Here is a 23,322-nt window from a genome sequence, read left to right on the forward strand (position 1 = left end):
CGGCATCTTGGCCTCGGTGAGTATTTGTCGTGACACCAACAGGCCATGTTTGCAGGTTTTCCTTCATCTTGCACAGGTGCTTTAAATCACAGTCAATGGCTTGGTATTTTAGCTAAGATAAATTCCTAAAACATGTCCTGTCGGGGGGGTACTTGAGGAATGAGGCTGAGAACCACTGCGCTAAAATGGAAAATTTAATACTCACCTCTCTGTAATTTTCCTTTCCTGGTGCCTATCCATGGCAGCATACGCACAATCCATACATATGCTACCATGAAGGCACCAGGAAAGTAGCTTTTAGACAAATCACACCTTTCCTTGTTTTGCCATGCCATCAGCCTAGTTAAGCTGCAGCTGGGAAATCTGTTGCACGAAAATTGTTTGAGAAAGCAAAAAACACATGTATGTTAATTTGAGACACTAACAGAATATGGTTTTGAAGTCTCACCATTTTGCGGACACACACAAAAACCAAAGTCCCTGAGCATGCCCAGACTAACCCAAATGCATTTCACACACCAAAAGCCACAGCAAAAAACCAAAGTCCCTGAGCATGCCCAGACTAACCCAAATGCATTTCACACACCAAAAGCCACAGCAAAAAAACAAAGTCCCCGAGCATGCCCAGACCAACCCAAATGCAGCGAGCACAAAATAAGCCCCTCCCCTGTCCAAAATTAAGCACATCATTTAGCATGCTACAAAATTGCAGATGGGACAAATGCCCCCCGGTCCAGGGTGCAAACAAAGCGCCTAACATTGGCAAAAGTTATACAACAAATACCATTGCAGTCTATGGGAACTGACTTGTTAATTTTGCTAGTCCCCACTTGGCTGGCTTATATTCTAGGTCTTAAAATGGGTATGGGGGGCCCAGGTCCCACCCTGAGGGACATATATCAATGTCACCAATTTGGACAACCCCAAAAACGAAACAAGGAGAAGTGCCTTTAAAAAATGCAAAATTGCTTAAAAGCTAGTAACTTGGGGGGGGGCTTACTCTGCCTGTAAAGTGGTGCATCTGTAGCATGTATCCAAAATGCTGCTTCAAAGATGTACGGCTTTAGCGAGAACTTACAAATCTACATCGCAGCTGCATGATTTTAACCGAAAACAAAAAAAAATCTGCCCCCCCAATACATACAGGGCCATTTTGGTCTGTTAAGGCTTAACATGAGAACCCCCACGTGAAAAATACAACCCTAAACGAAAAAAATATTGTGCCCCTCCCAAACACTAACAAACCCCTAACCACACACAGCAAACCAGCCCATAAAAGGGGGGTTGTTCCTTCGGGGCAGGAAGGGCTCGGGAACCACAAAAGTCAACCACTTTGTTTCCATATTTAGGTGGACAAGGGCCTCTTCCACACAACCCTAGGCTGGGGTTGTGGGGGGCTGCAGACAGGGGGCTTTTCAGAATGTGGAAAGCCCCTTTAAACTAGTGGGTACAAGGTGTTTTGTGGTTGGTATTGGGCTGAGCCCAACATGCCCCAAAGGCAGCCAGCTATGTTGAGTGCATGTGGTCTTGTATGGTTCCGGAGGGGGTTGGGCGATCCCTCTTCTCGCCCCTTCCCTAGCTGGCCCTGTTGTATGCTCTGAAAAAGCATGTGGTTTGGATTGGTGAAGGCAGCTCACAGCTTTTTGAGAATGGAGTGGAGTGTGGAGTTCCCCTTTAAAAGCAAAATCTAGCCCATGGAAATCCAAGGGGTTAGAGTGGGAGACAGGAGCATTGGAGAATGGAGTGTGGAATTCCCCTTTAAAAGCAAAAGTTAGCCCATGGAAATCCAAGGGATTAGAGGGGGAGACAAAAGCATTGGAGAATTGAGTGTGGAGTTCCCCTCTAACCGATTGCCGACCGCCGCACGAACATTTACGTCGGCAGAATGGCAGGGACAGGCAAGCCGTGAGCTCCGTGAGTGTGATACCCGCGATCGTCTCACGGAGAGGAAGAACGGGGAAATGCTGAGGTAAACAAGCATTTCCCCATTCTGCCTAGTGACACTGACACTGATCACAGGTCCCTGTGATCGGGAGCGGTGATCAGTGTCCTGTCACACGTAGCCCATCCCCCCTACAGTTAGAATCACTCCCTAGGACACACTTAACCCTTGCAGCGCCCTCCTGGTTAACCCCTTCACTGACAGTCACATTTACACAGTAATCAATGCATTTTTAATCGCACTGATTGCTGTATAAATGTGAATGGTCCAAAAATAGCGCCAAAAGTGTCCAATCTGTCCGCCATAATGTCGCGGTCACGCTAAAAATTGCTGATCGCCACCATTACTAGTAAAAAAAAAAATTATTAAGAAAAATGCCATAAAACTATCCCCTATTTTGTAGACGCTATAACTTTAGTGCAAACCAATCAAGAAACGCTTATTGTGGTTTTTTTTAATCAAAAATATGTAGAAGAATACGTATCGGCCTAAACTGAGGGAAAAAATGTTTTTTTTTATATATTTTTGGGGGATATTTAGTATAGCAAAAAGTAAAAAATAATGCAATTTTTTCAAAATTGTCGCTCTTTTTTTGTTTATAGTGCAAAAAATAAAAACTGCAAAGGTGATCAAATACCACCAAAAGAAAGCTCTATTTGTGGGAAAAAAAGGACGTAAATTTTGTTTGGGAGCCACGTCGCACGACCACGCAATTGTCATTTAAAGCGACGTAGTGCCAAATCCCAAAAAGTGCTCTGGTCTTTGGCCAGCCAAATGGTCCAGGGCTTAAGTGGTTAAAAGCAAAAGCTAGCCCAAGGAAATCATATGCATTAGAGGGGGAAGGTTAAATGCCCTTTTAGGAGGAGCTAGAGGAGCGAGAGTCTTTTTACATAATTTTAACAAGGTGCATGTCACATGTTGGCAACATAACTTGCTAACATGACCTGTGTGCAAATCTCCTTAAAAAAATACACAAGTTTAGAGATGCGCCCATTCAACCCATGCAATTGCATGTAGGTTGCTTAACATTTACTAAGATTTTCGCCGCGCAGTGTACAATCTCATGTGAACGAGCGCAAGAGCCACTTGCACGTGCGCACTGCTTACATTGATTGAAACGTACTTGCAAGCACAGCAGGCTTTCTCTGAAAAAGTTACTTTGTCATTCTATTTTGGGCATATTTGTTACTTGGGCAGTTATTAAACTTCCTCACATCACCCCATAATATTGGCACCTCCATCTTCTTTCAATATTGAATTGATGATGCCGTGCGCCATGTCCATAGTGGCGCACAGATTCTATTCTCCCAATGCGCCAAGATCGCTATAGTAAATGGGGGATTCGCGCTCTGTTACTGGCGCAACATTTCGGAAATATGGAAATGTGCATTGCGCCTCGCCGTGCGCCTCTACTGATGGCGCACGGCTTTAGTAAATCACCCCCCTAATGTCCATGCACATTAGGATTTTAAAGCCATATTTTAAGCTCAGCATTTGTTTAGAGGCAGAAAAAAAAGCTTCTGGATCGCGTCTTTGAGAGGGGCTCTCAGGCAGAAAAAACGCTTAATGCTCATAAACGCTTTTAAACATAGCATTTGCGCTTTGAAGTGTACACTGAAAAATGAGCAGAGGGAAATGTTTTGAAAAAAATGCCTGTAATAGCTAATGCCTAAAAACTCTCCTAAACTCTTGTGCAATACGAGCTACTACTTGTAAAGATTAAACAAAAGGTTTATTCCGTATATGCATAGAGGAATCAATGACCAGCTATTGATTGCACACTGATTTTTAAACATGATAAATCTATGTGTGATAATGATTGTTTATGATGATTGGAAACCACATATTAATATTGTTCAACTTATGCAAGAGATTCCCAAACAGATTAATCGCTTTATTTATGCCGTGTTTTGTACGCTTGCTTACCTGGACTTTCTTCAGAGCCACCGGCTTCCTGTCCATGTGACAAGTCGCTCTGTATACCTCACTGAACTGCCCCCGACCAATCTTCTTATCAATTTTAAAGTCTGCCAATGTACATCGGTAAGGATAGGTGGTCATGTGTCTCTGTGCAAACAAAATGTAAAAAAAAAATAATAAAAATCAGATTCAGTGGAAAGAAAATGGATTGGTGTAAAGGTTTAGTTACTTTCTTTTAAGTATTTCTTATCCTAGGATAAAACAGGCCTATAAACATTAAATGCATACATATACATTTTAATGAGATAGTGGGACTTGCAATGCCTGCAGCAGGTGTGTACACCTGAGGAAGCTGAAATCTTACCAAAAGTCTACCCCAAAAGATACACTATATGGTCACAAGTGACTTTGTTGGACATGCCATACCACAACTATGGGCATTAATATAGAGTTGCCCCCCACCCCCTTGCTACTATAACAGCTACTACTCTTTTGGGAAAGCATCTGTGCACCTATTCAGCCAAAAGATCATTTGGAGGTCAGGTACTGACGTTGGATGAAAATCTTAATAGCTGAACTAGGAGGGTTGAAGTCAGGGCAACACAAGGTCCTTCAAACCAAATTCATCAAACAATATCCTTATTACCTAATTTTGTGCCACAGAGCCACAATCATGTCGAAACAGAAAAGAGCCCTTTCCAAATAGTTGTCTCAAGATTGGAAGCACATAGTTGTCTAAAATGTATGCTGTAGCAATAACAGTACTCTTCATTGGAAACACCAGATCATGACAATTTGGAAGTGTGTGACCATATTATAGGTCACATATCTCAGCAAAATCCTGTGAGGAGGTTATGACAGCCTCAGCCCCAGCTCCAAGCAGGCCACAACCCCGGGCCCCAGCTAGTCCATGCTACATGGAGGGCGTGGCCTGGTTGGAGCTTGCACTGAGGCTGTCATACACCTCCTTACAGTGTTTTGCTGGATTGGGCGACTTTTAGGACTTCCATTTCCTACTAGATGTTCTAAGCTGGGACATGCTCTGTCCTTGTCAGCACTCCTAGCGGTTTGTCATGCAAGAGGACCTGGGGGGAGCCTTGAGCAGCACTTATCATCTTTGTTGTGGGTCACAGATTTATAGGTGTGATGGTCAGATTTTTCACAAACTTTTGGCCACATGGTGTATATGAAACTGCTGCGTGGTGTAAAGCATAAGTTCACTGTACAAAAATGCCTATTTATAGCAGATAGCAGATACCGCGATCCTCTAAACACACTGTGCCTATGATTTTCAAGTCATTAATAAAACGCAAGCCGTGATGTGGAGCCTGTGATGTCCCACAGAGTTCTCTTTGTATTAAGCTGCAGTGAAAACACTGATATTGAAGGAAAGGTAGGTCATCATGGCTTTAACTCATTTATTGGAGTAAATGGCCTCCTGTTGCTCCAGAGTCCCAAAGCAAACAAAGCAACACTGTGCTGTATGAATCTATTTCTTTTTTGCTCCCCTCCCCTAATCCACCCTCCTCATCCCTGAATACAAACTTTACTTACTTACTTTGATCTAACAGCCATAGCCTCTGCTGAATGTTTATGCCTGTGCAATATCTTCTCATAGACTTCTATAGGGCCACATCCTAACACTGAAGACCCTCAGGATATGGTCTCATAGAAGCCTATAAGAAGCTGCTGTGCAGTCAAGGCCATTGTACATAAGATGCTCAAGTCAGGATATAAACAAACACCAGAGTACATAGCTCCCAGATCAAGCATATTAATGGGAATAAACCTGTCACAGTCAGGGGAAATTCAAGCTTAAAGTGGATGTAAACCCTCACAGATAACCAGTGAAGTGAACAGGATCAGATGATACACAGAGATTAAACAAATCTCGCTACATAAGTATTACATGTATATCTGCTGTCTTCAGCTTTATATACTGTTTAGAAAGTGCACATCGTGTTAGGAGATTTTCTTTTCCTGTTCAGCACTGCAGTGAAGCCTGGGCATACAGCCAAGACAGCTGATTGGAGGAAAGGCATACACCCCCTCTCCTCATAGGTAGAGACTTTCAGCTCTGATCATTGAATCGTTTAGCAGTCTGCCAATCTATTTATAGCATCCTCCTCAACCCAAAACTCAGGCTGCTTTTATCATATGTGGCAGAGAACTTGTCAGGAGTTATCGAACTGATAAAGGACGAACGGAGAAAAGAAAGAAAACAAGGGTGCACCAGAAATAAAATAGGAAACTACTCACAAACGTATGGACGAAAACTCGTGATACAAATAGTCTCCAGGTGATAGAAACTGGTAAAAGTGATGACAGACACCAGATTGTAACAGAGGAGATTACAGGGGTCACTGCCGGCATCTAGGGATAATGCGCAAGGCTGGTGCGCCCTTGTTTTCTTTCTTTTCTCTTTGACTGTTAGGATACCCCCTATCCTTGAGGGCAGCAAGGCCTGAGGCATTATCCGTTACGAGATCTAGTCCATCTGGTACTCACTTGTGCACAGGAGTGTTTAGTTTTCTGCTATCAAAAGGAAGAACAAAGCAGGAGACAGCTATGGGACATAGTGCCTTGAAGAGAGATAAGAAAACACTACCAATATATGTGCCCAGCTCAAAATTTGTGAATCGGGTTTACATCCACTTTAATGTATGATAAAAGCATTGTGTATGACAAATCAACTGTATTATTTAACATCATGCCCTAGCACCCTGAAAGGACCCCCAGCCTCCTCCAGAAATACTGTTACCCACATTCCCCACAGGGCTACCAGGTCTGCTGCTGAATCCCATTTCCTCCTCCAAACCCCCCTTCATGAAACCCAGCTCCATTCAGTGCCACTGGGGCACTTCAAACCCCCCTTTATTTTTTCTCCCACTGATACCAGTGTCAGAGCAGTTTTGCTCCCACTGACCCCCTATGCCAGAGCAGCTGTGTATGGATTCTGTTTGGACTTAACAAAACCTGTTCATTTTTTTAAATATTCAAAATATTTTATTGTCTTAAAAAGACACTAACTCATGCATAATAAACCAAGCACTTTTCTCCACTCTCGGTATGTGGGTAGGCCATTGTCAGAGAAGATATGACCATACGACCCCCAAAAAGGAGCAGCTTTGTGGGACCTGTCATATTGTGGGAAGGAAGCCTAAGGTAAGTATTCCTCTGCTTTTACTCTTTTCACCTCCTAGACCAGCCTTTCTCAACCAGGTTTCTGTTTAACCAGAGGGTTCCTCTGGAGGTTGTTAGGGATTCCTTGAGCAATAAGCAATTTCTGTCTTTTGGATGCGTAATAACTGACAACGATGGTCTTGTTAGCTATCTGTCAGGGGGAGAGGGCTCTTGCCAATGGAGCATTCTTTGTAGTGACATTCATTCTATTGTATAGTGAGCTGTAGATATATATAGAAGATATAAAGTATCTCACAAAAGTGAGTACACCCCTCACATTTTTGTAAATATTTTATTATATCTTTTCATGTGACAACACTGAAGAAATGACACTTTGCTACAATGTAAAGTAGTGAGTGTACAGCTTGTATAACAGTGTCAATTTGCTGTTCCCTCAAAATAACTTGACACATAGTTGCCCCAAAAATACTACAGGAACCTTTTCTAAGTCGGAGCGACTTAGAACGGTTCCGTAGCACAGAACGGGACGCCACTTGTCAGGCGACTAAGTCGCCTGACAAGTCGCCCCTGTGTGAACCGGGGCTCAGTGTTACAATGTCTCAGGTGTGAACGAGGAGCAGGTGTGTTAAATTTGGTGTTATCGCTCTCACTTTCTCATACTGGCGGTCACTGGAAGTTCAACATGGCACCTCATGGCAAAGAACTCTCTGAGGATCTGAAAAAATAATTGTCTACATAAAGATGTCCTAGGCTATAAGAAGATTGCCAAGACCCTGAAACTGGGCTGCAGCATGGTGGCCAAGACCATACGGTGGTTTGACAGGACAGGTTCCACTCAGAAAAGGCCTTGCCATGGTCGACCAAAGAAGTTGAGTGCACATGCTCAGCGTCATATCCAGAGGTTGTCTTTGGGAAATAGATGCATGAGTGCTGCCAGCATTGCTGCAGAGGTTGAAGGGATGGGGGGGTCAGCCTGTCAGTGCTCAGACTATATGCCGCACACTGCATCAAATTGGTCTGCATGCCTGTCGTCCCAGAAGGAAGCCTCTTCTAAAGATGATGCACAAGAAAGCCCGCAAACAGTTTGCTGAAGACAAGCAGACTAAGGACATGGATTACTGGAACCATGTCCTGTGGTCTGATGAGACCAAGATAAACTTATTTGGTTCAGTTTGTGTCAAGCGTGTGTCGGGGACCAGGTGAGGAGTTCAAAGACAAGTGTGTCTTGCCTACAGTCAAGCATGATGGTGAGAGTGTCATGGGCTGGGGCTGCACGAATTCATTGAGGGAACCATGAATGCCAACATGTACTGTGACATACTGAAGCAGAGCATGGTCCCCTCCCTTCAGAGACTGGGCCGCAGGGCAATATTCCAACTTGATAATGACCCCAAACACACTTTCAAGATGACCACTGCCTTGCTAAAGAAGTTGAGGGTAAAGGTGATGGATTGGCCAAGCATGTCTCCAGACCTAAACCCTATTGAGCATCTGTGGGGCACCCTGAAATGGAATGTGGAGGAGCGCAAGGTCTCTAACATCCACCAGCTCCGTGATGTCGTCATGGAGGAGTGGAAGAGGACTCCAGTGGCAACCTGTGAAGCTCTGGTGAACTCCATGCCCAAGAGGGATAAGGCAGTGCTGAAAAATAATGGTGGCCACAAAAAATATTGACACTTTGGGCCCAATTTGGACATTTTCACTTAGGGGTGTAATCACTTTTGTTGCCAGCAGTTTAGACATTAATGGCTGCGTGTTGAGTTATTGTGAGGGGACAGCAGAATTACACTGTTATACAAGCTGTACACTCACTACTTTACATTGTAGGAAAGTGTAATTTCTTCAGTGTTGTCACATGAAAAGATATAATAAAATATTTACAAAAATGTGAGGGGTGTACTCACTTTTGTGAGATACTGTGTATATATATATATATATATATATATATATATATATATTAGCAGGGGTTCCTTGAGACAGAAAAGTTATTGCAAGGGTTCTTCCATGTTAGAAAATTTGAGAAAGGCTGCCCTAGACTAAATTAGTTATTAAACCTTGCTAATTGCTGGAGGGGGCACATAATACCATACCTCCCAACATTTTGAGATGGGAATGAGGGACACCTACTAGCAAACGTATGTATAGGCATAGGACACGCCCCTTAAAGAGGAAATAATTAAAAAAAAGGTTAATTAAATCCACAAGTGTTTTTTTTTTTACCACTACTATTCCTTTATATTGGCTTTTAAAATTGACAAATGCAGTAATTTAGAATTTGGATAAAAGGTTTAGCACTGGGAAACATTTTTTGAAAGATAAAAAGTGAATTTTATACACAAATATATAGATCAGACCAAAATGAGGGACAAATGAGGAGGAAAGAGGGACAGAGGGACTTTGCTCCAAATCAGGAACAGTCCCTTGAAATCAGGGACAGTTGGGAGGTATGCTAACTAAAGTTCACCTTTAATTGGTAAGTTTCAATTATTTTTAAAACTAACTTACTTTCAACTAGAAAAACATGTACAGGAATTGTCATGCTAATGTTTAAATGACATTTTCCTGACAAATACAAGTACAACCCAGCTACAGCATACAAAATTGTAATAGTGAGATCAAACACCCAAGCAGATAAATGCAAAGTGGAAGAAAACCTGATATAAAAGTAGAACTAGCACGCCTTGCATTTCAGGTTTACAAATAAATATTAAAATCATTTAACCTGACAATCAAATTGCTTTTGGAAAACATGTTCAAACAACATACAGACTTTATAGGATTTTTTTTCAGCTCCGTTGGCTGTAGAAATGATTTAACCATTTTGGATAAAAAGAAGATCTGGCCAGGTTTCACATCATCACACAAGTCTCCAAAGTAAAACCCTGGAGTCAAATGAAAAGGGTTAAACTGCTGTTAAAATTCAGAGTAATTTCTGAAAGTGGCACACACAATTATAAATATGGATAATTAGCAGCTCCAGCCAAGAATAAAATGTCACAATGTCACACAGATCTGTCACAGTCTGCTAATGAATGTAGTCATATATCTCAAGGCTTTCCTCCCCTTCACAAGCCTGTTGCAAGTGACCAACCAGGGCAGACGCAGTGGGGATAAAGCTCACTCACTACCGATGAAGATTTCACACCACTTGATACTAGTCCATTTGGCACAACCACCCCGCTCCACTAATAACCGGGCGGTAAGACCTGGTCTCCGCAGGAAAAAAGTAACACTTGGTCTCTTGTTCTATTTTTATCAAGCCCATTATTAAGAACTGAAAAAATGACTATACCATTTCTCTATAAATTGTGGAACTATATGCATATTCTCTGCTGGAATTTACATCACATGCCCCTATGCAGTTAAAATTAACTACTATTGTAAAGATAGAGGAACCAAGCAAATGCCCTTACATAAGCAGATAAGAATATTATGGGTAAATTATTAAAAAAAAAAAAAATAGACCATATGAGCCTTTGACCCGACTCTCTGTATTTCCATCTGCAGTAGATTCATACGTGATTACTGCAAGACTAATTAAAAAAAATGAAAGCTGATCTCTAGCCTTACTCTTATTCTGAAGACAGGTACAAAACCTGTGTTTTGTTCAAACATATCAGTCTTACCGGTATAACTGTTGTCATCTGCACAATAAAATCTATGCAATGTGCAGTATTTGTCTGATGCTCCCTTCATTTCCTGCTCAAACTAATTTCTGTGCTACCAAGCCTATCTCTATCCATCCTAGGGCTGCCACCTTTTCTTCAAGCCAAACCCGAACACTTTAGTGGTGTATGACAATTTTTTTTTGTCTGCTTACCAAAGCCACCTCTTACATCAGCGTTCCCAGCATTCCCCCTTAAATCAGGGTTCCCAAAGTCCATCTTACATTAGAGTCTGCAGAACACCTCTTACATCTGTCCTTTTTACTTTAGTGTACTCACTAGCTTGGAGGCAGGAGAGAGAAGGGGGGGGGGGACTTCAGTCACAGACAGTGGATGGTGAGCTCACTCACCCGAGGATGAAGGCTCAGCCATCAGCACCTTTCATCCATCATATATCCGCTGCCTATGCACTTGGGGGTTGTAGTACTTGGTTACTTGGGAAGCCACAGTCTGGTCTGAATAATGCAGGAGGACTGAAACCCAGACACATGATTTAAAACCCAGACTGCCCGAGTGAATCCTGGACGAGTGGCAACCCTAATATCTCCTGTTATTGGCCCGCATTTGCATGAGAGTGCTTTCTAGAAATTCTGCATATAGCCCTGCAGAACAGACAGTGCACAGTCCACATGGGCTTATCTTCTGCTCAACTGCAGACAGGAAACAGGAACTTTTATTATAGCGAAAAGATACAGAGTTTAACCACAAATGCAGCTTCAATCTTATAAACACTGCCATTTACTGGTTGATTTAGTTGTTGCACAAAATACATGAATAATGTATTCCAACAGTGCTGTATGCAGAATCCTTATGCTTCGTATGTTCCCTCTGCACCCTACAATCCTGAATCCCTATGCACCCGCCCCACACACTAAAAGTTTAACTTTATTCCCTCTTGAAGAGGGAATGTATAAATACATAGTTACATAGTAGTTACATAGTAGGTGAAGTTGAAAAAAGACACAAGTCCATCAAGTCCAACCTATGTGTGATTATGTGTCAGTATTACATTGTATATCCCTGTATTTTGCGGTCATTCAGGTGCTTATCTAATAGTTTTTTGAAGCTATCGATGCTGCCCGCTGAGACCACCGCCTGTGGAAGGGAATTCCACATCCTTGCGGCTCTTACAGTAAAGAACCCTCTACGTAGTTTAAGGTTAAACCTCTTTTATTCTAATTTTAATGAGTGGCCACCAGTCTTGTTAAACTCTCCTCTGCGAAAAAGTTTTATTTCTATTGTGGGGTCACCAGTACAGTATTTGTATATTGAAATCATATCCCCTCTCAAGCGTCTCTTCTCCAGAAAGAATAAGTTCAGTTCTCGCAACCTTTCCTCATAACTAAGATCCTCCAGAACCTTTATTAGCTTTGTTGCCCTTCTTTGTACTCGCTCCATTTCCAGTACATCCTTCCTGAGGACTGGTGCCCAGAACTGGACAGCATACTCTAGGTGCGGCCGGACCAGAGTCATGTAGAGCGGGAGAATTATCGTTTTATCTCTGGAGTTGATCCCCTTGTTAATGCATGCCAATATTCTGTTTGCTTTGTTAGCAGCAGCTTGGCATTGCATGCCATTGCTGAGCCTATCATCTACTAGGACCCCCAGGTCCTTTTCCATCCTAGATTCCCCCAGAGGTTCTCCCATTATTTTACATTTTTCTACATTGAACCTCATTTGCCATGTAGTTGCCCACCCCATTAATTTGTTCAGATCTTTTTGCAAGTTTTCCACATCCTGCAGAGAAGTTATTGCCCTGCTTAGCTTAGTATCGTCTGCAAATATAGAGATTGAATTGTTTATCCCATCCTCCAGGTCGTTTATGAACAAATTAAATAGGATTGGTCCCAGCACAGAACCTTGGGGAACCCCACTACCCACCCCTGACCATTCTGAGTACTCCCCATTTATCACCACCCTCTGAACTTGCCCTTGTAGCCAGTTTTCAATCCATGTACTCACCCTATGGTCCATGCCAATGGACCTTATTTTGTACAGTAAACGTTTAAGGGGAACTGTGTCAAATGCTTTTGCAAAATCCAGATACACCACATCTATGGGCCTCCCTTTATCTAGATGGCAACTCACCTCCTCATAGAAGGTTAATAGTTTGGTTTGGCAAGAACAATTCTTTATGAATCCATGCTGATTACTGCTAATGATACCGTTCTCATTACTAAAATCTTGTATATAGTCCCTTATCATCCCCTCCAAGAGTTTACATACTATTGATGTTAGGCTAACTGGTCTGTAATTCCCATGGATGTATTTTGGGCCCTTTTTAAATATTGGTGCTACATTGGCTTTTCTCCAATCAGCTGGTACCATTCCAGTCAGTAGACTGTCTGTAAAAATTAGGAACAACGGTCTGGCAATCACTTGACTGAGTTCCCTAAGTACCCTCGGATGCAAGCCATCTGGTCCCAGTGACTTATTAATGTTAAGTTTCTCAAGTCTAATTTTAATTCTGTCCTCTGTTAACCATGGAGGTGCTTTCTGTGTTGTGTCATGAGGATAAACACTGCAGTTTTGGTTACTGATGCCCCCCGATTCACTCGTGAAGACTGAGGAGAAGAATAAATTCAATACCTTCGCCATCTCCCCATCCTTTGTAACCAGATGTCCTTCCTCATTCTTTATGGGGCCAATATGGTCTGTCCTCCCTTTTTTACTGTTTACATACTTAAAGAATTTCTTGGGTTTTTTTTTTTTGCTCTCCTCCGCTATGTGTAATTCATGTTCTATCTTAGCCGTCCTAATTGCACCCTTACATTTCTTGTTGCATTCTTTATAAAGTCTGAATGCTGATGATGATCCCTTAACCTTGTATTTTGTGAAGGCCTTCTCCTTTGCTTTTATATGCATTTTTACATTGGAGTTAAGCCATCCAGGACTTTTGTTCGCTCTTTTAAATTTATTACCCAATGTGATGCATTGGCTAATGCCCTTATTTAATATGCTCTTAAAGCAAACCCATCTCTCCTCTGTGTTCTTTGTTCCTAATATTTTATCCCAACTTATGCCTTGGGATGTATACTTGCACTAGAAGCATAGCATGGTTTAAACTAAACATTACTGTTGCTGTAACCAGATCATACCAATGACACAACTATGCTAAATACAGGGAGTATACTTAAAGTGGTTTTAAAGGCTCAAGGTTATTAACCTTCATGCATTCTATGCAGCGGCGCCCCCCCAATACTCACCTGAGCTCCCTCTTGAACCAGCAATGTGCACGAGAACTGAGCTTCTCCCGGGTCTCTCATTCCTCATTGGCTAAGACACCAGTCTGACCCATTGACTCCTGCCAATCACAGCCAGTTTGCCAATGAGGAGAGAGCGGGGGGCAGGGCTCTATGTGTCTTATAGACACAGAGTGGGGCCCAGGAGTGAGCGAACATCAGTGCCCCCAAGCAGCTTGCTATTGGGGACACTGGCTGAAGAGGAGGAGCCAGGAGTGCCGGGGACCTGAAAAGAGGAGGATCTATTGCACAGAGGAGGTAAGTATGACGTCTGTTATTAAAAAAAAAGAAACATTTTTTTTGTTTTGGACAGAGGGGAGAGGGATTACAATACCTGTTAGTGTTTTCATATTTGTTACCTCTGCCCCTGTTAGAGAGATTCATCCTCTCTAATTGATCAAGGGGTTAATATGGTGCACAATGGAGGTAACCGAGTACATATAACTAAAAATGGTGCAGGTAAGGGAGTGGGTTGGGGGTTCCTGAGAGGGGGAACTTGATGGTGGTAGTTAATGTTTCACAACAAGTTCAGGTATTCGTCCATGTAAGGATAAAATGATGCTGAATAAATGGAAGGCAGCCAGTCTATAAAAGCTAGAAGAAGCTCTGGAACAATAAAAAAGAAAGAAGGACGGCGCCCTCTAAGTGCAGCATGTATGTTAAAAATATTTATTACAATAGATAAAAACACTCACATTTGAGTTGCTAAAAACCAGCATGTAAAGTAGTTTCATCCGCGTGCTCTCGGGGGATGTGGGTGTCACAGGCCAGTGGGGGGGTTCCTGGGATGTGAGTCCTGTGACCTGGGTCCTGGTAGCTGTTCCGGTGGTGCCGAGGGTCCTCAGAGCCTCCGGGCGGCCAGGATGTCGGTCATGGATCTTTCGTGGAGCGCCGTGCTGACCTGCGTCTTCACTTCCAGCGCTCCACGGAGGATCCATGACCGACATCCTGGCCGCCCGGAGGCTCTGAGGACCCTCGGCACCATCGGAACAGCTACCAGGACCCAGGTCACAGGACTCACATCCCAGGAACCCCCCCACTGGTCCGTGACACCCACATCCCCCGAGAGCACGCGGATGAAACTACTTTACATGCTGGTTTTTAGCAACTCAAATGTGAGTGTTTTTATCTATTGTAATAAATATTTTTAACATACATGCTGCACTTAGAAGGCACCGTCCTTCTTTCTTTTTTATCCTCTCTAATTGTCCTGTTTACCATTATCATTGAAAGTAAAAAAAAAAAAAGAAAATCTCAAATTTTGGATTGTCCCCAGAACAGTAATAGAGGAGAAATCTTCCAATGGAGACACTAGTACTGGTGACAAGGGGTGGGTGCATGAGGTTCATTTAATTTTCAGGGATATCCTCTCACTTCCTGTTTTGTCCATGGGATAGGAAGCTAAGGGAATTCTCCCTAATGGGAAACAGTTGGCAAAAAAAAAAAAAAGTTTGCCTATAGCTCTACTTTAATTAGGATCTGCTCATATCATGTGGCTATTAGCCAAAACCTGCTCAAAGGTATTAAGAAAGATATTTGTCTGGGAGGTGCATCATCCTGTCAATTGATACACATACACTTGATTTGATTTTGATTAATTGATACACAATCCAAGATCCTGGATCTAAAAATGTATGCAGTACCCAAAATATTGGTTGCAAGAAGAGGGTTAAAAAGACAGTAAACATCCCCTAGAAATCTTGGAATATGGGAAAGCTTTTATAAATTTAGGTCCCTCCGGGACTAAAACAACTTCAGTATTTGTGTATGGTCTATTAACCTTTTTATCTAAATAAGTGTGATCACCAACCATGATTACACATGGGAGCTATGTGGATATTCAGGAATCTGAATGGGTTTTAGTCTATGTAGTTTGTGTTGTTGAAAATGTATATGAGGGGTCAGAATGAAGTTCTAAGGCCACTTTTGTTGGTGCCACTTAGAACTTCATTCATCATTTGGGGGACAACATAGTAACTCTTTTACACAGGATGCCATAGGCCTGCTAAGTCAATAAAGATGTATAGGGAACAATTCCAAAGTATGTTCAAATTACAGTGAGTCACTGTTGGGCGCAGGGTGACCAAGAAAAGAATGAACCCTGAGAATATGATTGGATTATTTTAAATGGGACAGTAATATTTATCCACAATATCTCCCAGGATATATGTAAAGACTATTCTTGTTTTGTTTGATTCTGAACTCAACATGTTAGTTGAGAGAGCTGATCACATTGGCCTCTAGAACTGGGTAGGACCCGGACAGTCTACTCCTACTATAGTTTGTTGCCTACTAGGCTGAGGAGGGTGGGGAGATCACTGTTTGTATTGTTAATTGTAATTAGCTCTTGCTATTGTGAGAAGGTGTCCTGTGTTTATACTAATGTGTGAAGCTTGGTGACCACAAGTCTGTCCTAAAGGTCATGTCTCACCTAGTCTGTCCTAAAGGTCATGAGTCACCTAGTCTGGGTAAATGATTTAGTAAACTAGCTCATGTTAATTAGGTTTCTGGTTACAGTTGTATTGTTAGAGTAATATGAGCAGGAGGGGGGAACCTCCTCTTTAACTGTATATAAATACTTGTAATTTTGGTTCTAATAAAGAGTCTGATTCCTGTTTGACCCTCCGTACAGAGCCTCGTCTCGTACTTGGGGGGAAGAATCATTCGTATGGGTTTCTTGTTCGGCTGATTGGAGTGTTCGGTAGCTGCCTTTGTGTTTGGAAATGGAATGTTCTAAATGGCTTTAACCCCTTTCATACTCAGGTGTCATTACATACAGTATTGCCCAAATGTTTATCAACAATCACAGGTCCTTACAACAAATTACTATCTACAGTATATGCAATAATACAGTTAAGATAATTGTCTAACAAATGAAGAGCAACAACTCATGGTTGCTATCAAACAAATGGCCAAAATAACCTTTTGTAGCTTGCGGCATCAAACATCAGTCAAAACTGGGTACACATGTTTTATTGCTCAAAGTACTTAGAAAGCCTAAACACGCTGGCTTTCTTAGATGTATATTATGAGGGGCAATGAGACTCGACTGGATAAATGTGCAGAGGGGAGTATGAAAGGTGAAAATGCCATATAAATGTGGCATGGGTAACCAGCGAGAGCAATGAATTATCAGCAAATGAGTTATTAACCTGCTCTAAAACATATATGCTTCCGTTTGTAATAGTGGCAAGGGGCTATAACCCATGTGGGGGTTTGTATTGCTGGCTTTGTGACCCCTGGCTGAGGACCAGATCTTGCTCTGCTGCATTCTGACTTTCATTTACAGGTCTCCTTACCACCCCCAGCCTGGCTGGCTCATCTCTCTTTCTGCCCTTTTGCTCACTCTGCTCTTTCCACCTATCAGCATGACCCCTGTGCTGCAGCACACCTGATTGGCTCTTTGTGCTGCTTCTCCCTCTCCATCTCTCTCTCTGAGCTCTGCTGTACAATATACTGCAATGGGCTGATACCAAGTGAAATGTAGGTGTAGCACCCTCTTTGTTAGGTTGTTAGGGAAATTAGTTTTTTGGCTCAGAGGAGCCAGACAAGCTGGATTGCTTGTTTTGATGTGTTGTGGCTCCATAGGCTGTGGGATTAATCCCCTGCCTGAATATTTACTACCCTCTGCCCAATCCCTGGGGAGGTGTGCCCAGTAGGTTGGGAGAGAAAAGGTAAACAGATTGAAGCATGGACAGGTGGGGTCTTCGATGCTTCGTCATCTACCCTGCAAGGATGGACAGCTGATACTTCAGGGGGCTGCTTGCCTCTGGATCCCTTTCAGGACTGGCTGCTTGACTACTGTGTGCTATGGACAGATCCCGCCTACAAGATCTCCCTCCTGGGACTGTGAGAGAGCCTGAACACTGTGCTGCAGTTATCCTTGGTGTGGATTCGTAACTGTTCCTGCTTGCCCAGATGGCCCAAACTTTCTTGTCAGCTGCAAGAGTTAAGCCTAGTACATTTTATTTTTTGGATGTTAATCTCCATATCGAAAATGAATAGGCTACTAAAGTACAAAAATTCTCGTACGACAGAATAAAAGTTTGGAAGTGATGTAATGTGTTGTAGTGTATTTGTATTGCATTTTCGGACGAAAACTGTACTGATTAACTGAAAATCGTACAATCTGGTATCATACGAGAAAAATTTTTGTGTTTGTCCCTTCAGGAAACTTTGGACGACAGCTGTGTACTAACGATCAGATTGTCGTACGATTGCTTTGAAAGTGGGATTTTTTGTACGATATTCTGATCGTGTGTACAAGGCTTAAAACTGCTCCAGTATACTACTATTAGATATGTGCAATTCGTTTAGTTCCGAATTCATTTTTTAACAAATTTTGACAAATTCGTTAATTCCGAAAATGCAGAATCTCCGAAACTTCCGAAATTTCAGAATTTTCTAAATTTCAGAAATTCGAAATTTTGGAAATTGGAAAATTCAGATATTGGAAAATTCAAAAGTTGGAAATTCGGAATTTCGGAAATTCAGAGATTCGCAAATTCGAAATTTCAAAATTTCAGAAATTGGAAAATTCCGATATTGGAAAATTCGAAATTTTGGAAATTTGGAATTTCGGAATTCAGAAATTCGGAATTTCGAAATTTCTGAAACTTGAAATTCGAAAATTCGAATTCAGAAATTTGGAAGTTCAGAAATTCAAAAATTCTAAATGTGGAAATTCGGAATTTCGGAAATTCAGAAATTTGATAATCCGAAATTAAGAATTAAAATCTAAAAATTCAAAACAATGAAAATTCGAAAATTCGAAAACTCAAAAATCTGAAATAACTAACTAATAATAACTATTAAATTATACGTATCTGAATTACCTTCGTAATTTGGCTGTTAGTGAACGTAACGAGTACGAATTTATGAATTATCTGAAATAATGAATGCAATATCTAAAAGAATGGAACGTAACGATCTAATAATAATAATAAATAACAATAATAATAATAATAAAACCTTTTTTTTCGGATAATTCGTAACGTAACCGCTTCCCGACCAGGCGCCGCAGTTATACTGCGGCCGGTTCGCTCCCCTGCGCGAGCCGTTGTAGCTATACGTCGGCTTGTGGGGTCGGGATAGCAGGCGCGAGCCCGCTGCACAGTGTGGCCGACGTGATCAGGAGACACCGAACAGGGACAAGTGAATGTAAACACATACTTCCCTGTTCTGTTAGGAGTGACAGATCGTGTGTTCCTATTAGCTAGGAACCACGATCTGTCACTTCCTCTAGTCAGTCCCCTCCCCCTTCAGTTAGAATCACCTCCCAGGGAACATAGTTAACCCCTTCACCGCCCCCTAGTGTTAACCCCTTCACTGCCAGTGACATTTTTACAGTAATCAATACATTTGTAAAGCTCTGTATTAATGCCAATGGTCCCAAAAATGTGTCAAAATTGTCTGATGTTTCCGCCATAATTTTGCAGTCACGATAAAAATCGCAGATCGCCGCCATTACTAGTAAAAAATAAATAAATAAATCAAAATGCTATAAATCTATCCCCTATTTTGCAGACGCTATAACTTTTGCGCAAACCAATCAATATACGCTTATTGCGACTTTTTTACCAAAAATATGGTAAACTGAGAAAAAATTGTCTTTGTTTAAAAAAAAAATGGGGATATTTATTATAGCAAAAAGTACAAAATATTGTGTTTTTTTCAAAATTGTCAGTCTTTTTTTGTTTATAGCGCACAAAATAAAAACCGCAGAGATGATCAAATACCACCAAAAGAAAGCTCTATATGTGGAAAAAAAAAGGACATCAATTTTGTTTGGGTGCAACATTGCACAACTGCGCAATTGTCAGTTAAAGCGACGCAGTGCCGAATCGCAAAAAGTGCTCTGGTCAGGAAGGGGGTAAATTCTTCCGGGGCCGAAGTGGTTAAGATAAATTTGTATTCCTTATGTTCGCAAACAGCCAAATTTGAAAGGAAATTCCAATACCTATAATTTAATAGTTAGTTATTATTAGTTATTATTTTGAATTTTACTGATTTTCTTTCTTTTTTTCAGATTTTCAAATTTTCGGATTTTCGAATTTTTGAATTTCCGAATTTCCAAGTTCCGAAAATTTGGAAATTCGAAATTCAGAAATTTGAAAATTCGGAAATTTGAAAATTCGGAATATGAAAATTCGGAAATTCGGAAATTAGAAAATTTGGAAATTTGGAAATTGGAAATTTGGAAATTCGGATATTTGGAAATTCGGATATTGGGAAATTCGAAAATTCGGAAATTTGAAAATTCGTTCGTTTCATTAGTTTTTTTGCCTTTTTCGGAAATTCGAGAATTTGGAAATTCGAAAATCCGAAATTCGGAAATCTGAAAATTATAGTTTTAATAGAGTATTAGGTTTAGTGTATCTATTGTAATAAAGTGAATAAACATAAAGTTAACCACTCAAGGACCAGCCGCCGCAGGTTGGCTCTCCTGGGTGAATCGCCTTCATTGTACGTCAACCACTTGAAGACCTCTAGGGGACGGCGCGACACTGGAGCCGATGCGCATGGCCGGCGGCCTAGATGTCCGCCGACCACATGTGACCGCTCCCGAGAGAGACAGAATGGGGATCTGTCAATGTAAACAGACAGATCCTCATTCTGTCAGGGGGGGGAGAGACAAATCTGCTGTTCCTAGTGATCTGGAACAACGATCTGTCTCCTCCTCCAGTCACTACACTCCCCCCACAGTTAGAAACACCTCCCTAGGGAACACTTTAACACCCCCTAGTGTTAACCCCTTCCCTGCAGTGAAATTTACACAGTAATCAGTGCATATTTATAGCACTGATCGCTGTATAAATGTCAATGGTCCCAACAATGTGTCAAAAGTGTCTGATCTGTCCGCCGCAATGTCGCAGTCCCTCTAAAAATCGCAGATTGCCACCATTACTAGTAAAAAAATAAAAACAATAATAAAAATGCCATAAATCTATCCCCTATTTTGTAGACGCTATAACTTTTGCGCAAACCAATTAATATATTAAAATGAATTGCTCATTTGGATTTATTTTTACCAAAAATATGTCGAAGAATACATAATCGGCCTAAACTGATGAAGAAATTTGTTGTTTTACATTTTTTTGGGGATATTTATTATAGCAAAAGGTAAACAATTTTTTTTTCAAAATTATTTTTTATTTTTTCAAAATGGCCTGGCCATTAAGGGGGCAAATCCTTCTGGTCCTTAAATGGTTAATATACAAAATTGGGACATAATATGACCACTTAGCTTGCAGATTATATTCACAATATAACATGTAAAACAATAAAGGTTTTTCAGCTAAATGTTCTGTACCACACAAGTGTATCTGCTACATTAATAAAAATAAAGGCCTGCTGTGCTGTATGGCTTTGGTGGTGTTAGATTACTAGGGGGCTGTCTATGATATCTTGTATTATATCGGAGTAATCTGATGGCGTTTCTTTTTATGCACGTTTTTCACAGAAAAGCACCAGACTGGCACAATCTAGATTTCTTCTACAATTCTCTGAGATTACAGATTTCAGCTCATTCTAGGTGTATGTAGCAAAGTCCCGGGCCCCTTTAGGCTTAATGGTGACCTCCAGAGTCAGGGACAGCTGACATCCTTCTGTGTAGAGTGGGTTACAAGGCAAGGTGGGTGTAATGCAAGATGAAACGGTGGGCGCCAAACACTTTTTGATTGCAAAGAGATTTATTGTCTCTTAAACAGAACTGTGGGAGAGAGGGTTGGGGCCAGGAGACCCTTAGGTAGATTCAATGTTAATTGGCAGACTCTGAGACTTCTATAGGCAGACAGCTATACAGGTGAAGGCCTCCAGCCGGACACCACTTCTGTATAGGTAGGGCGCTGTCTCCTATGGCAACAATCTTGTAGAAGTTACTAACTGTAATTGTATCCAACCATTTGCAACACAAACAGTTTTCAGCTTACCCCACAATCACTCACTGTGGGTCTTCACTGAATGAGCTCCCAGTCTTTCTCACTAGACTTTAGGTCCAAGAGCCACTGGATGCCCTGAGCTCCTCCACTGTTATCTCCCTCAAGCATCACCCTGATTCCCTGCTGGATCCCTAGCTTGGCACTCACAGATACTCCTCAAGTGTCACCCCTGCGGACACACTAGGTCCCTGGCTTGGAACTCACTGATGCTCCACAAGCAACTCCTCTGCTTTCCTGCTGGGTCCCTGGCTTGGCACTTGCTGAAGTTTCCCCACTTCTTCACCGTCCCCAGCTGGCGAGAAGTCTGCTCTGGTACTGGCCTCAGCTTATTTACAGTGGTCTCCGGTAACAAGGTGGATTTGCTCTTAGTGGTGACAGCTTTGCCTCTACCTCCGACCACAACTGGTTCCCCGGCCGGCAGAACCGTTACTTCTGGTTGGACTACAAGCCCACAGTCCCAACCCTACTCTCCTGCTTCTGGATAGGTACTCAGACAGCCTAGCAGCCGGACGTCCCTGGGATAGGTCTCAGGCTTCCCACCTAGCAGCCCGGGGCAGCATAACACACGTCCAGGTGACACAGAACCCTGATCACCTGACTCCACCCAAATAAATAGGCTCTCCCAGCAGACCAAAGGACTCAAGAAAATCCCTGCCCATTGGCTGAGACACCCCATTCATTCATAATCTGTCCTTGCTATGCCCTTGTCAGATACCCGGCAACCTAGTGACAGAAGAGAGAAGTGCAGCAATTCTAAAATTAGGGGGTAATCAAATGATCTCCTAACAATTGGCCAAGGCAACTATCCCCTGGCAACTAAATTTAATAGCAGCCCTGCCTAAACATCAGGGTGCTTCATGTATAAGTAAAATCACTCAGTATTCCAGTAAAATATATAAGCAGCTTAACTTGTGATCAACTCAACAAGGTTTTACATATTTTTTCAATATACAAATGTACTGTTATTATTTACATATACAAATATACTTCTAAGTGCTGTTGAGCATGTTCACTGTTTTTATTTGATCAGAAGACTTTTTATGATAATGATTTTTTAACTGACCCTGTTGTGGAGAAGACTTTAAACACTGTCCTTGCCCACACCATTGAACACTGCTCCTTCAAGAGAAATGGTCTCACAGTGTGCTGGGAAACTAATGCTGCGTACACACGGTTGGACTTTTCGGCTACAAAAGTCCGACAGCCTGTCCGACAAACTTTCGACTGACTTTTGGCGGACTTGCGGCGGACTTTCTAACGAACGGACTTGCTTACATATGATCACACAAAAGTCCGACGGATTCGTACGTGATGACGTACACCGGACTAAAATAAGGAAGTTGATAGCCAGTAGCCAATAGCTGCCCTAGCGTGGGTTTTTGTCCGTCGGACTAGCATACAGACGAGCGGATTTCTGGGTCCGGCGGAGTTACGACGTAAAGATTTGAAGCATGTTCCAAATCTAAAGT

General features: G+C 41.9%; 1 protein-coding gene across 3 annotated transcripts in view; it reads right to left on the reverse strand.

The window, feature by feature from the left end:
• NEK6 (NIMA related kinase 6) overlaps positions 1-23,322 on the reverse strand; it is a 374,972-nt gene that overhangs the window by 185,297 nt on the left and 166,353 nt on the right. For all 3 annotated transcript variants that reach the window (XM_073600366.1, XM_073600368.1, XM_073600367.1), the window contains exon 3: positions 3,869-4,009. In XM_073600366.1, coding sequence (XP_073456467.1) covers positions 3,869-4,009 — 141 coding nt within the window. The remainder of the gene's footprint in view (positions 1-3,868; positions 4,010-23,322) is intronic.

Source organism: Aquarana catesbeiana, linkage group LG09 (assembly GCF_042186555.1).
Source record: "Aquarana catesbeiana isolate 2022-GZ linkage group LG09, ASM4218655v1, whole genome shotgun sequence".
In the NCBI taxonomy this organism is placed as follows: Eukaryota; Metazoa; Chordata; class Amphibia; order Anura; family Ranidae; genus Aquarana; species Aquarana catesbeiana.